Raw genomic sequence first — 15,218 nt, 5'->3', positions numbered from 1 at the left:
TGTGATGAACTGTCTGATTTGGCTTCATTAGCGAACTCCATTATACGTTTATCAAAGCTGCTAGATCTATATTAGAGCTTGGGATTATAGTTAGGAACTGATGCAAAAAAGTGTCCTCTCTTGCTTGAGAAAAGAGGGTAGAGAGAAATGGAAGGAGCTGAGGTTTAATAGCCCAGATAGATTCTGTTACTTGGTCAATTACAAAGTAAGCAGCTAAGTAAAAATAGTAGGTGAGCTCCATGGTCTTGTCTTTTGGGTAATATTTGTAATTGCTCTGTTAAACACAAAGAACAGTCATACTAGGTCAAACTCAACATTATTTTAGCCCACTATCATGTCTCTTATCAACAGGCAGTAGCCAATGCCTGTGGAGGAGCATGGCAAAGCATGTAGTCATATTTTCCCGGCACATTTTACCATCTTCAAGGATTTCTATATCCAGAATTGGTATGTCTCTGTCTAATAGCACTGCCTAGCTTGTCTTCCGTTTGTCTGATTGCTTTTTGAACCCACATAGTAACATCACAAAATTCTGTGGCAAGGGATTGCACAGATAACGTGTGGTGTGAAAAACAAGCTTTGTCAGCTTTTTGCATTCCTACCTCCTGCTAGCCCCAGTTGTTACCCCCTAGCTCTTGTATGAAAAGAGGCAGCAAATAATTAATCCACTGATCCCCTCCATAACCTTGACGATTTTATGAACCTCTTCATGTCTCTTCTGTCGCCTCTTCTCCTGCTCTGCTCACTCCTTCCTTCTACAGAACCTTTCCCCGTTTCTGATCACCCTTGCCCCACTTCTTTATCCCTTTACTATTGCTGTCGTATTCTTTCTGAAACAGAGCGCTGCATGTTACTCATGATACATTCACCATACGTTTGTGTGGTGACATAGCGATACTGCCTGGTTTACTCTTTTTTTCTGGTTCTAATAACATCTGATTTGGTTTTCTGCTTACGACTGAAGGTTACACTGACATTTTAGCACCAAGATCTCCTTACTATCTGGTTTTCAGAGCTTGTGTTTTCTGTATATGTAAAATTAAGTCTTTTTCCTCACCTATCTCCCTTTCATGTTGGTCAGTATTGACTTTTAACCTGGTATGTTATCTCCCAGTGCTGTAGGAACCATCTGCAGTTCCTCAGAATTGTGCCTCATTTTTTCTTCCCTGACTAAATAGTTAGCATTAGCAAACTTCACCATCTTCTTTTGCTCACTTTTGCACGTCATGTAGGAATATGTTGAGCAACACAGGTCAAAACACCCATTTCTGTGCAGTTGTCAGGTGACTTCACCCTAATAGTACTCATCATTCATTCCTGTCTTTTTTTCCTTATCTTGACCTGCTATTTATCCACTCATGGATCTTTTCTCCTGCTGCAGTAATTCAGTTTTTTAAAAGTCTTTGAAAAACCTTCCCATATGCCTGTAGGAAACCCAAGCAGCGTATGTCACTTGAATCTTTCTTATCTGCATAGTTTTGGTACCTTAACAAAATAAGGTATTTGTGAAGCGTAAGTTTGACTCCTAACCAATAGATCATATTTATTCAAGTCCACTAATTTGGAGCTTTTTATAAATTTGTGGTTTCTCATAACAGTTTCTACCAATTTCTAAGGTACAGACAGGAGATTTACTGGTCCACAGTTCCCACTATGCTCCCAGACCTTTGTTTTAATTGACATCACACTTCTCTGGTACCACGCTGTTATAAGCAGGAGGTTACAAGCTATTTAAGAGTTTAACTTTCTCACACTTGAGTTTCTCTGGAACTCTAGGGTGTGAATATCGTCTGGGCCTGCTGCTTTGCGTGCGTGTGTTTTGTTGATTTGTTCGTTACCTTTTTGGCTGACATTTCTGCAGGAGTCAGATCTTCTGCTACATCCCTCGTAAAGCAGCGTTCTGGTACGGCAGCCTCTTTAAGCACCTCTGCGGTTCCTCAAATTCGCTTTTGATCTGCATTACTCTGCGTTTACATATAAGAATTAAGAGTTTGTTCCTGACTGTTTTCCCCATTTGGAGAGGCCTCTGACCTTTTGAGGATTTCCTCTTACTTCTAATAGCAAGCTCATATCTTTTAAATACCAAAGAAAAATAACTTCTTTAATTAGTATTATGTAATCACAGATGTATGGCATCTCATCCCTTTCCTTCTGACTGGTTTGTCCTAATGAATATCCAAGGAGGTTTCTTTTATGTTTTGGTATGTTGCCTTCGGCCCCAGCTGATAAGCGATCTGGCAAAGCAAAGCGGATGGCATGATGAAATCAGCACTTTCACCTGCAAGCAAACTTTGTTTTCAGGGATGCTGGTTGTCAGGCTCGTTATGGATGCATCTGCGGTGTAACCCTTCATTTCTGCCTCTGAAGTACAATTAAGGGATTCAATAATCTCTTAAAGATCATTCAAATTCTGTTATTACTTCTGTGATCTCCTCTTTTCTTGAATCTCAACACTTGTAGTTCCTTAAAAGCCTCACTCCTGAATGTGGTTTTGCCCCATCTTTTCTGCTTTCTCCTACTTCTTACATTGTCCCTACTTTCCCCCTTCCTTATTTTATCTCATTCTTCACCCTGCCTTTTATACTTAGAAGAAGTTCCTTGTTGCATCTTGTCTGGCATTGACTCTCTACTTCAAATCTACTAAATAATTTGCTAAATAATTGCTCTCCAACAACAGAGTTCAGCGTGCACTTATGTAGCCTAGATAGGAGGAAATAATAAGTGTCTTGAATAAACAGTATCTCTTTAAGAAGTTAACCTTTACCTGTAGTGGAAAAATATACCTATGGCACTTCAGCAAATAGGAAAAATAGAGCAGGCTTGTCACACTGTAGCTCATAGGACTGGAAATTTCCTGTGAATTAGCACTGTATTTAAAAAGACTGTATGAAGATTGAATTTTTCCATGATGGCCTTGGAATATCATTCTCATGATCCACCGGTAAGGAAGTGGAGTGACCGTGCTGTGACAGAGATATTCCAGTGCCCCTTCGCAGACACCCACTACCCCAGCACTGAGTAATCCCCGAGGGGAAAATAGAAGTTAAGAAAGCAGAAGCAAAATTTGCTATGATCTAAGACCACAAGCCTTCATCTGACTGAAGCAAGTCTATTTATGTACGTTGTGGAGAAGGTGAAGGAAGTGAAGTGTTTATCTCTCAAATTGGCACGCAGGAGGCATTGATAAAGCTGTTTCAAAACGAGAGGTTCGTTTTACTATGTATGCTTTGGGACACTTATGAGCCACTGTGTCTGTGCAATGCACCTTCGTAAATTCCCAAATACCTATATCAGAAACCTGTGAGAGAATAAAACCCAGAATCTTGATTTCCAGGTGATTCAAAAAAGTTACTTGTGTAGTTACTGAATTCAGTCTAGCCTTGGTCTATGTGTACCAATTATGTCCAGTAGCTGTAATTTTTATCTGTAATTGTCAGTAAAGGTCCGTGCCTTTGGGAGCACATATATTCTTGGAACCAAAGTTATCATCTCTTGCAAAGTGATGACCCTACTTATGCTGCTGCTTTAAAATAAACATTAATTGCCAGCCTACATAATGATCTACAGTCCTGGCTCTGCAGCAGTTCCCTAGAACTCCCTTCCTTTATATTTTGCCTTTAGTCAGGTTGTTATATTTATGGTTGTTTCGTGATTTGAACAGATTGTCAAGATTCGTTTTGCTTTATGGTAAGTTAGGCAGCAAAGCGGTCTTAATTTTTGCAGCAGAGCTCTGTTGAATTCTTGACTTTATTTGTAAAATCAATTGATATCATAGTTTTTTGGAACAGAGACACAAGTGTATAACCAAATTAAAATTTAATTTTTATTTCTGTTTGCTTCATGTGGGGCAAAGCCACCTGTTATTTCTGCAATCAGCAAACCATTGAAAAATGTGTCTAAATATAACCATTTCTTGTACCTTTCTGTGTGACTTGAATCAGAAATGGTAAGAACTCCAACAAGAACTTCTGGAGGAAAAAGACATTGTTAGTAAAAAACAGAAAACAGCTTTTGGACATGAGTGAATTTTAATGTTTAAACTTCAGACGTGTACTTAGTTTCTCTAGTTCTACTACTTCTGTTTCCTGTTACGGTTTTGGTAGCACGTGTTTTGTTTTGTTGTTAATTTTGGAGATGATTTTCTGTCATGTAATATTATGAACTGAGCTGAAGGCAACGACATTTCTTAAAAACCTGTATTTTGATGGCTGCCCACTGCAGACCTCCAGCTCTGTTGATGCTTGATTACTGTCCTAGCCATCAGCCTGGCTGCACAGTCAGTGCCTTGTGTAGGCTGGCAGGCGGAAGGGGACACAAGAAGTTTACCAAACTCCTTGTAGGTAAATCACAGCAAAAGGAGGTAGAGAGATAGAAATACTGGAAGAGGAAGAGATTATGTGATGAATTTTTTTGGCACCCAGAAGAAAAAAAATTGCTAGCAGCATAATGGCATTGTGCACTGACTCCTTTTTACGTTTGTGTGTTTAGCCAGTTACAGGAGCAGTAATTTAAGAACTATTGTCTTGCTGTTGTATAAACACTTCAGATGTTTGCTTGGCATCGCCAGTTTTGGAGATATATAAAATGGAGTACTGTGTAGACATTGTGTTTCACATAAAAGCAAAATATTTGCTATAGATAAAGCTGCCTAGTAAGGAAATTATAAACCACATCCCAAAGAGCATACCATCAAGAAGCTTAGTTTAGAAACATGAACACGTGCCAAGTATCGTTATGTATATTTGAAGCGATAAAGAAATCCTGGAAGGTACCTTCATCATTCTGCCGCTCTGCTTGGGTAAGTTTTAGTGATGTTCGGATTCAAAGGGTGGTTTAGAAATGTTGCTGCCTCCCGAAGGCCTAGTGTATGCCGTAATAGTCCTGATTTTCATTAGCTCCTGAGCCTTTGCCACTTGGCGCCTGGCCATGTTGTGGGTCTGCCTGCTGCAGCCTGATTCCAGCTGTGCAACCAAAAGTCAGAGTGCTGAGAACTATTTGTCACTTCGGTTGTCTTAATAACTTAGATCTGCAGAGGAAGAGAATTTGTTTTAACAATCATTTTCTCCTAATAGAGGTGTCGTAAAATGTCTAGCGTAGAATTAATCTCCTCTTACCCCATAGTTATCCCAAAGCAGGAGACTGAGTTATTCTGCTCTGCTGTGAGTGTTCGTGTATCTTTAGCCTGGTGAAGGAATGCTGTGGAAGTGCCTGTGAATAAATAGGCAACATGGTTTCGCCCAATGGAAATATGTTTTTAATGCATTATATATAGTAAAAATAGCAAAGAGGTTTAAATGTCTCACGTCTGAGTTTACAAGGAAAAAACTATGCCTCAAATGTTGGCATGAGGCCTATTAAAAGAATGGGCTTTCAGTAGGTTTCCATGCTTTAGCAGGCAGCCCTTGTTAAATGCAAAGCGTAGAGATGCAGGAGGAGGGTATAACCACCTGTTAAGGACCTAATAAGCACTCGTATGGAATATGACCTAAATACAAGCCTACTAGTGGAATTAATATAACAATTTACTAATTTAAGTTCCTTTTGTTAATTAGTACTAATCATGTTGCATTAGATAGCTCCTGACAAATGGAATTTAAAAAGAAAGCAATTACATATAAAAAAAGAAAGGTTGGCATCTTTGGTTTTGTTCTGTTATAAACAAACAGCAAATCCTGGAGAGTTTGGAAAGTTATGGTAAATATCTTCTGCACAGGAGATGAATTATTAGGGGTGTCATGAAGCAAACCAGCTGGCTGTGCCTGTGTAGTCACAGGAGGACAAATCCTATTTTCTGGCACCCAAAAGGGATTGTTGTAGGTGTTCAATATTTTCAAAACAAGTTTTCATTGTGTCAAAACAAGTTGCAACAGGAACAAGAAAATACAAAGGCACGCTACGTATGTATGTACGCTCTGTGCAAAAATACTTTCTACGTCAAAAAGTGAATAATCAGGTGACGTTGATAAAGCCTGGAGAAGCTCTTTTATAATTCTAATATGGCTATGCTATTGAAATAATTTATATAACAAGATTTTATTGCAAAATGTCAGCATAATAATGCTAGTCCGGGAGGAATAGGTCAGAGACCTCAAGAAGCCTCAGGCTGTCCTTTACTCTGACCTACGCCCTTCTTAGTTCCTGTTTTTACCTCATTTAATTGGAAGAGGGGAGAACATTGCTATTCCAACTAATTTATGAAGATCAGTCAACTCTGGACTGGATTTTTTTCTGTTGGGATTCTGTGGATTTGAAGAGACTTGTAGATGTCTTGCACAGTTCCTTTAGGGTGCAGAAGGAAAGAAATATGGGATGCAAAATGATGCAAACCCTCGAGTAGCAGTTCCTCTAAAAGAAATGGACAGCAGTTGGGGCAAATGCCTAGAATACTCAGCTGTATCTGAAAGGGGTACCGTTCAGTCCTCACCTCAGTCTTGGGGTAAATAATAGCATTTGCAGAATATTCAAACAAACTCAGCGTTAACCTACTGGACAATTTGGACAATAGAGGGCTGCTGAGAAGGGTGTCCTAGCTACAGACTCTACTCCAGAAGACTTGGAAGGGTTATGTAGAACTGTTCAGAGATCCCCACAACTACAGGAGTGCCTGCCCAAGTCAGGTATATTGGCTTGGAAAGGTTGAAGGAAAGAACCCCGCATTTTCCTCTATGCCTTGGCTAGACTAGGAGAAAAGGGCTGTATTTATCAAATGTACTAGCTACTATGATTTTGAATACACTAAGGTGGTTCTATAATTAGAGCCTAATATTTTCAGTATTAAACCATACTCACGGAAGATACTAAAACATTTTACAAGAATGAATTTGAATATTGAAATAATGGGTATTATTTAAGAATAAAGTTTGCTCTTAAAGCCAATAGTAGGAAAAATCTAAGTGCAATAACCCAAGTCTGTCTTCTGATGAGAAGGAACACAATACACGCGCTTGATATGGTGAGAAAAAGTAATGAGAGCCCATGTGTCTTTGTGAAAAGATTGAGATTCTGGCTCAAGGGCTTTCATTTGCCAGTAAAGAATGTGCAAGGACAGAGTACGCTGTGCTGGTAATAGACGTGTTGCTGTACAGCTAAGTCTGTACTTGATGTGCACCATCAAGATTACTTCATCCCCTTCCTTTTCCTCAAATCATTTCTTGATGGAAAAGGCACTTGAAATTCCCATATCTTGAGCTGAAACACATAAAACATATGAGTGCAAATAGGGCTAGCATGGATGAGATTGAGATCAGTGTGCTGAAAAACTTGTCACTCTCAGACCAAGGAGTTTAAGGGGAATCGGTTTTGTGAATGACTTAGGAAGATGATTCATCGCCCCATGATGAATGGCCTTGTCCCAGACGCAAAAAGCAGAAATCTTGTTATGGTATTTTGGATGTTTTTTTCCTTGTGGAGTTTGAAACTCTGTGTCCTGCTTCAAATTTCCCACATGAAGATTTTAAAAGAAATAGAAACACCTAGACAACGCTTCTAACTTTATTACACAACGAGCGGTAACCACAACACCATTGTATAGTTGGCTACAGCAGCAGTCAAACAAAAACAATAGCAGAAAACAAGTGGCGTTACAGTTTTAGAATGCTTTCGCCATAAATAATGTGGAGTGTTTTTGATGGGAGATCACAGCTACATAGTTTAAAATGTTTGCAATCTGAAGGCAAAAGGTATTATCAAATGGTCAATGCCCATTTTAAAAACCCAGCACTGAGTTAAACTGGAAAAAGCATTACAATTAGAGTAAAATTTCACAAAAGCGTGTGAATTCTGAGTCAAGTATGTTTTAAGCACTGCAAACCCACGCCCTGGGATTTAGACATGTATGGGCTTCTGGAGACCTTGTACTACAATCAGTGTTTTATATCACTAGAAAACATGTAAACAACAAGTGATCCAATTCTACATTCTTTTAGATACTTAGCGTTTGCAATAGCAAGACTTTCTTTCCACTGGATAATAAGGTGAAGGAAAGACAAGTGCTTTATTCTCAGCAGATGTCCTTGAGTGTAGCACCTGAAATTCAGTGTACTGTATCAAATGTATATAGTGGTTAACTGCAGCGAAACGTGTTGTTTTCTGGAGTGCTGAAGAAAAATTTCCATAGAAACCCCGTAACTTGCTACCTTGAACTTGGAAAATGACCATTTGAGGGAACAAAAACAAATAGACAAAAAACAATAGATTCTTACAGTAAGACATCCAACAAAGAGTTAGACGTGTGCCTGTATGTGAATGAAGATTGGCACCCACTCTAAGTTGAAAAGAAAGCAATCTACACACTGTTTAAGCTAAGATCTACACCATTAAGAGAGGGATGCAGGGCCATTGTACTCAACACTCACATAAAGAATATCTGTAGACTTTGTACAAAACAGTTTCTCTGTGCTTGAAGGAGCATTTTATGTGGCTCTTCTGAGCTTGGTGTAAGCTCAGTGTGACACCGACCCACCGAGAACATGGCAGAGTAAAGCAGGAGAAAGAAGGAACTCTGTGTTTCCCAGAAGGGAGAAAAAGCATTGATCAAAAACTGATTTCCGCTATATGATACAGCCTAGAGAAACCATAGATCAACTTAGCCTTCTTCATCTCCACTGTTATTCAACCCATGCCCAAATTACTGGTTTTTTTTTTTTCTTTTTAATAACAGTTCTGTAGAACTGAAAAGTGTATCTAGTGGATGTAAAAATAGTAATTTCAAAACACTTCTGAGGCACTTGAAAGTATCATGTGGCAAAGTGTCTGAAACAAAAAAATGAGAGATTTTTATGTGAATTCCTGTGGTGTAACACAGATCAAAGTTACTGAGGGTGTAAATTTGTGTGAATAGGGGATGAGAAATGAGTCTTTTTGCGAAGTTCATGTTTACATTCATGATTTCTCTCTGCCTCTATGTGCAGGGTGCTGGAGTATGAATGTTCCTATCGTTTTAGAACCTTTCTAAAAGAAATAGTATTCCATCTGAAAGAGGGCCTTGACATCCAACCTGTAGCAGAGTATTGTCCTTCAGAAAATTTTAAATTTCTTTTAAAGTTTTTTCATGTAATCATTTGTCCTATTTGTGTGGAAACATGTACACTTTGACCTCAATGCCAGTCGGTTGATAGATGAAACTTACTCACTCAGCCAGTAATTGGTGCCTGTTCTGTTCCTCCTTACTGGTAATCTCTGCAGGGGAGAAAAAATGTCAGAATTTCCATTTCAGAGGAAATTCAAATATTTTAACATACAGTTTTGTCCCATGTCAGATGAAAAGAAAAAGGTCTTTAAAAAATTTTGCTTGGAACATGAAAAAAATGCAGTTAATGTCACACAATAATGCATCTGCTAGCAGTAGCGCAATGCCTCCTGGAAGCAGAAATGTTAATGATTTATCCCATCATTCTTCATGGACTGGGTCCTTTGAAGAAACTACTTCTGCTGTTATGTTTATACTTACAACTCCTGTGATGCACCAGGGCCTTGTCTGTGTGACTGGGTACATAGTCTCCGCAATGTTGGACTGCAGATAAGGATGTTAATATCAAACTAATTGTTTAGGCTCAGTTCTATAAACCAGAAAATCTCTTCTCAGATCAAGCCAAACTGAAGTATGTCATTCTTTTCCTTCTTTTTCTGATGAAAACTCAGTAGCATTTCCGCAGAAATGCACGCAACTGGGTAAAAACATAATTTTCCATTGAAAAAGTCACGTGATTAAAAAAAATAATAATTCCAGCAAGCTCTAATAATTAGTAATGTCTTTGCTGCCTGTTCTACTCCTTCATGTATTCTCAAAGTAGGTCTTGTTACTTTTTTACACTAACACTTGCCGTTCCCTCCCGATATGCAGTGTTCATTAATATCAAAGCAATTTAACCTCCCTTCTCCTACCTCCCTATCTTTCTCTTCCAGTCTGTTAAATGTGCTGTAGCTGATACAGTTTGATCAAGTACATTGTGCTTTTAGATCTCTTTGCAGGGTTTGGTTTGGTTTAGGGTGCGGAGGGGTAATTTATTTTGTGTGTGTGCGATGAACCATAATTATCCAAATGTTTTTTCCAAAATTTCTTTAATCTCAGATACCTAGGCTGTGTGGGAGAGGGGCAGGAATGGAGGAAATCCTGGGAAAACATGTGGTACTACATTTGCTTCAGTCTGGACAAGACCACAAATGATAAGGGCAAACTTAAGCACATACTTTAAAGTATGGAAAGAAAAAAGTAAACATTTACAAATCATGAAGTACTAATGGAATTTTTGTAATGTATGGAACATCTCCAAGAGGTTCACATGAACCACCAGTGAAATAACATCCTCTTTGAAATAGTACATCTGATCAGAATGTAGGGAGGTGTTAGATTTAGTTTTGCAGCAAAGGGTACAAGTTCTACTGCAGGAATCAGTGAAAAGAAAGGATGCTGGTGTAGATAAAGATGGTGTGGGAGGGTGTATGTGGTAACAGAAGCATTCGTTCTGGAATTTACCTAACAGAAAAGTCATTGAAATACAATCCAGTAAGTGTGGTTTTAATAAAAAGCACAGAAATGCTGTAAGGATGGTGTTTCAGAAAAGAAATGAAATGTAGGAAAATACTTCTGCTTGTATCCATTTAATGATTAAGAATGTTTACAATTTAGGAAGAGGGAAGTTTTAAGTGACGTTCATCAAGTCAGTAAGAAGAGCATGTGCATGGAAGAAGAGTCTGCAGAGAAGCTATCAAAGGGGAAGGAAGAAGCTACTTAAAATAAGCAAGGAGAGGAAATGTAATTAAATGTTAGGACAGATAATGCAAGGAGAAATAAAAGGATGATAGATCCTGGCATTGGCAACATGCAAGGGATATTCCTTGAGCTAGCAAAATGACATAGGGCTGACTGGGACATACATAGGCTACAATTTCAAATATATGCTATGAACACACAAATACAGAAACGGCATTCAACTCTTAAGATCAGATGACAGGCATACCTTCTCAGGTGGTTTAAGTATGCGTGTGAGCCAGGATGAACAATCACTTTTGTGGGCACAATTATGAGGGCTGCTTTCTGAATTAATATTTGATTTAATAAATCAGAGCGTCTTCTGCAAATACACAGCACAATCTGTGTACGCTGTAAAATGTGTGCTCTGGTTTTGCTGCTTTTCTTTTCCATTTCTGGGCTCAGCTCCTAAGTCCAAAAATGCTTTTACTTTCTATTGCTCTGTTAACCTTTGGATGGCATCTCGTGTGTGTTTACAGCCTTTGTACAAAAGCTGACTGCAGCTATCTGTTAATTAATTTGCCAGGCACAACTTCACAAAGCGAGGGGAGTGTTCTCTTTTGTGTTCTTGCAACGTTTTTAAATGTGAGGAGGTATGATTGGTGTTCAGTAATTGCCAAAGCTTCTGCCCAAATTATGAAGTACATATCATGATTGTGAAGATGATCAGCGTGTTTGCTTCAGGAGGTATACCACGTATACATAATGAACATAATTGCAGCTATTCTCACTTTTTCGCTTTGGATTTTCTATATTTATTATTTTTTATTTGGGGAGAGCAGGAGGAAGTTCTCCTTTCATAGAAATTTAGAAAGACCAGTGATATGAACAGAAAACAAAATAAATTTAAAAAAAAGTAGAGAAAGTGAAAGTTTAGTGCAGAAAGTAGTAGTCAGAATGATGAAGCAGCTTCTAATACAACTTGCAAATAAAAGGTATCATTGAGACACGTAAAATATGTTCAGTGCTTGGTTGAGTATTTCAGTGCGATAAACTCAAAGGTATGGTTCAAACTCAATTTTGGATACTTAGGTTCAGCTCATTTTACGGATCTATGAGTCACTCGATTCTTTGTAAAGAAGACAGACTAAGATCCAAAATATACAAAGCACATCTTAATTTATAGAATAATGTTCTGACTTTCAGAGTCTAAGAAAAGGCATTACACTTCACCCAAAGTGTTCGTATTTGTTCACCGCGTCTTATGTAAACTACTGCCATCAACAGTGGCTCTGTATTGCGTCAAGGTTTCTGTAAGGAGACAGATAAAGAGCTTATCTCCTGCACATATTCTGACTTATCTTCACGATTTTCCTGCTCCATTGACTTGTCTGTCTTTGGGCCTTTGGTACCGTATGTGAAGTGTTCTTCAACACAGGGGAAAAAAACCTTTTTATCCCCGAAACATGGTGAACATCAACTGCATAAATGCTGCAGGCAGTGGCATAGCCACACTTGTAGCTTATCTAAGTGTTTCTCACCTTTACAGCCATTCAGAGGTTTATTTTCCAGTGCATAACACAGTTTATCTCTGGAGCTTTGCATTGCATAGAATATGAAAGGTCCGTCAGGCTCTTCTTAGGATGTCAAGTTACTGATGTTGACCACATTGAGAGGTTAGTGGTGAGGACACTGAAGACAGAAGTGCCGCTGGGTCTAGAAAGCTGAAGAGTATGGATCTGCTGTGTACTAAAAACTAAGAAAAACACTACACATCTATGAGATCTAATAATGGACGGAGTGTGCTAACATTACGTTTCTCTCTTAAAACCTTGGCTACATACATGCACACACCGTGTTCCAAGTTTACTCTCTCCTAACCATGCGTTTTCTTTTTTTCACCAGGGCATATTTCAAAACATTTGTCCCTCAGTTCCAGGAGGCAGCATTTGCTAATGGGAAGCTTTAGGCAGCCTCGGGCACGGAGATGATACGGGATAGAACCTTCAGTCTGCGCGTGTCAGCCCATGAGAAGAATGCCTGGAAATGGGTTGGACTGTGTGCTTAAGTGCTTTCTCGCCTCTGAAATGGGTTTGGTAGCTTCAGGTTTTGTCAGATTTCTGAAACAAAGACCTCACTAGCATGCTTAAAACTGAATGTTTGATATTCATCCTGTCCCTTTGCCTCTGCCACCACCATTCCTTCATATATCTACTGGATTAAATTTAAAGGGTGTGTTTTGATGTGATAACATTTTCTTGTGCCAACAGCGTCCTGTATGTTATGCCTTGTTTCCTTGTCTTCAGATGGTGAAAATTGGATTTGCTTTTTCCACGGAAATATGATGTAATTTGTATATTTAGTTAACATTTCCAGCTTATCCTAAGAAAATATAAAACTGCCGTATGTACCAGGAATTTTTTTATGCCTAATGGACTGTACAGTGCCATATTCTGCCTTGGAGGTTTGCATCTCACTGTGGTTGTTATTCTCACAGGTACGGATATGAGTTGCACAGTTCAATTCTCAGTGCCTTTCAAGTTGGTCTGATATTTATATGGCAGGATGTCAGAGGGGAGTTTTTGAATACTTCAGTCGAAAGCTCATCTTATATGAAATGCTATGCTTTTGCGCTTTGTTTTTATTTCCAGTTGTACAATTTGTTTTTCTAATGAACTCCCCTTCCCATTATAAAAAAAGGTGTACTTCTTTAGTACCAATGCTTAAGGAACTAGTTGTATAAATCAGTATAACAAAATAAAGCTCTTTCATAGACCTGTAATTTTTCCAAGTAAGATAAATACTGCGAAGAAGCAAACTTTCAACAAAGGAATGAATGATGTCTTGGAAAATAACTGATGAAATAATGTAGGGCTGTAGGTATTTAGCTTAATGCTTAAGTTAAACATGTCTTCTCAGAAATAATTTTAAGTGTATATAACTGGAAACATTACCTCCCCTAATTCTGAAATGCCAAATGTAAAATCCCATCTATTCATCCTTTCTTTCACGCTTGTGTCAGGCGCACCAGTTGGGGCTAACTGTCACGATGTCACTTCCCAAATTAATTTGTAAATAGACCAGGGTACTTTCCAGTAAGGAATAAAATTAACAGTGTATGTTGCTTACAAATGGCATATGGAAAATGTGCCCTACTTCTGCTAAATATAAGGAACTAAATGAATAGTATGCAGATGATACAGTGGCACTGGAAAGCATTTAATTTGAAATTATTCACTGTAGCACCACTGTCCGCTTATGCAATGAAGTCTCATCAAATCACTTGATTGGCAGCATTCTCCTACCCTTTCTAAAACTTGTTATTTTACATTAAAAATCATGCTTGCCAGGGGAATGTCCACCTAGGAAATGTGGATGGGTTTTGAGCAGTGAAGCTTAATAATTAAGAATTATGCAAATAATTTGCCTCTAGAAACTACAGGTATTTTTAGCTAGTTTAAAGGCAGAATTTTAGTTTATGTTTAATACTGAAGTTCTTGGCTGGAAATCAAGCTGCAAACAAAATCAGAAGCCTTATTGCAAATCTACGGAGGAGGGGGCATATTCTGTCCTGTGACCCACTCCCTTGTGACTCTTGCTGCGTTATCTGAGGGCTGTAAACGGCTCCAAAGGTCTGAGCCCGACTTCCCTCGCTGGAGGCATCGCATTAGGCTTTTGCATCCAAACCAAGACTTACAGCAGATCTGGAGGGTAATAGTTTCATGTGAATAGCAAAACTCATAACCTTAACTGACAGAAAACAGGCGTTGTTTGGTATACTGGGATGATCTCACATCTGCATTTGTTCAGGTGAAAGTCAAAGCCACACACACATATTCAGGAATAAGGTAATTCTTGTGAATGGGGTGGGAGAAGGAGGATGGCTAATGAAAAACATTTGTTCTCGTAGTCTTCAAAATCTGGTAGAAACAATCTCTAGCATCTTCAAAAGGTAAAAACAAAACCCTCAAGTTGCATCAGTAGATTCTTGGAAACTTACATTTTATAACCTTGTGTTTGATTCAGTGTTCTAGTGATTGCCCCATGAACACAGTGTTCGCTTTATATACCTGATTGTCCAAGTGGCACCAGTGGTTTTTCTTTAATCTTTTCAGAAGTTACCATGGTTCAAAGGGTAGCAACTGCAAAACGTTTCAAAAGGAGGTCCACTCTTCAGAACTGGTACACATTTTCAACCCAAAATACATCCTTCACCTCAGTCCTTGTAATTTTGGACAAAGGACTGCTTTATTATGAAAGGACGAAGAGTTTTAGAAGCCATATAAGAAAAGACTTTGAGGATATAAAAAGCCTAAACCAGCAATTCCTTCTATTGAATTCAATGGTTTCGCTAACGTTTCACTGGCATATATGGAAACGAACCGATGGTTTCAGTCTAATTTTATGTCATGCTATAACTGGTAGTATTTAAAGAAAAAAAAAAAGAAAAGAAAAAGGTAGAAAAATTGAGAAACTGAACTGTTTGTGTTTAAGGTAAAGTCTGCAAGCCTATCAATTTTCAGATTAG

The 15,218-nt window shown here is 38.5% G+C and overlaps 1 protein-coding gene across 1 annotated transcript in view; it reads left to right on the top strand.

Moving 5' to 3' along the window:
* Nucleotides 1-13,336, top strand: part of BRE (brain and reproductive organ-expressed (TNFRSF1A modulator)) — a 174,410-nt gene extending 161,074 nt beyond the window's left edge. Inside the window, exon 11 of the mRNA XM_009880653.1 lies at nucleotides 12,596-13,336. Within this exon, the coding sequence (XP_009878955.1) occupies nucleotides 12,596-12,659 (64 nt within the window). The 3' untranslated portion in view covers nucleotides 12,660-13,336. The remainder of the gene's footprint in view (nucleotides 1-12,595) is intronic.
* Nucleotides 13,337-15,218: the final 1,882 nt, after the last annotated feature.

Source organism: Charadrius vociferus, unplaced genomic scaffold (assembly GCF_000708025.1).
Source record: "Charadrius vociferus isolate BGI_N301 unplaced genomic scaffold, ASM70802v2 scaffold192, whole genome shotgun sequence".
Classification (NCBI taxonomy): domain Eukaryota; kingdom Metazoa; phylum Chordata; class Aves; order Charadriiformes; family Charadriidae; genus Charadrius; species Charadrius vociferus.
Note: the sequence above shows the minus strand (reverse complement) of the source record. Positions and strands in the feature narration are given on the sequence as shown.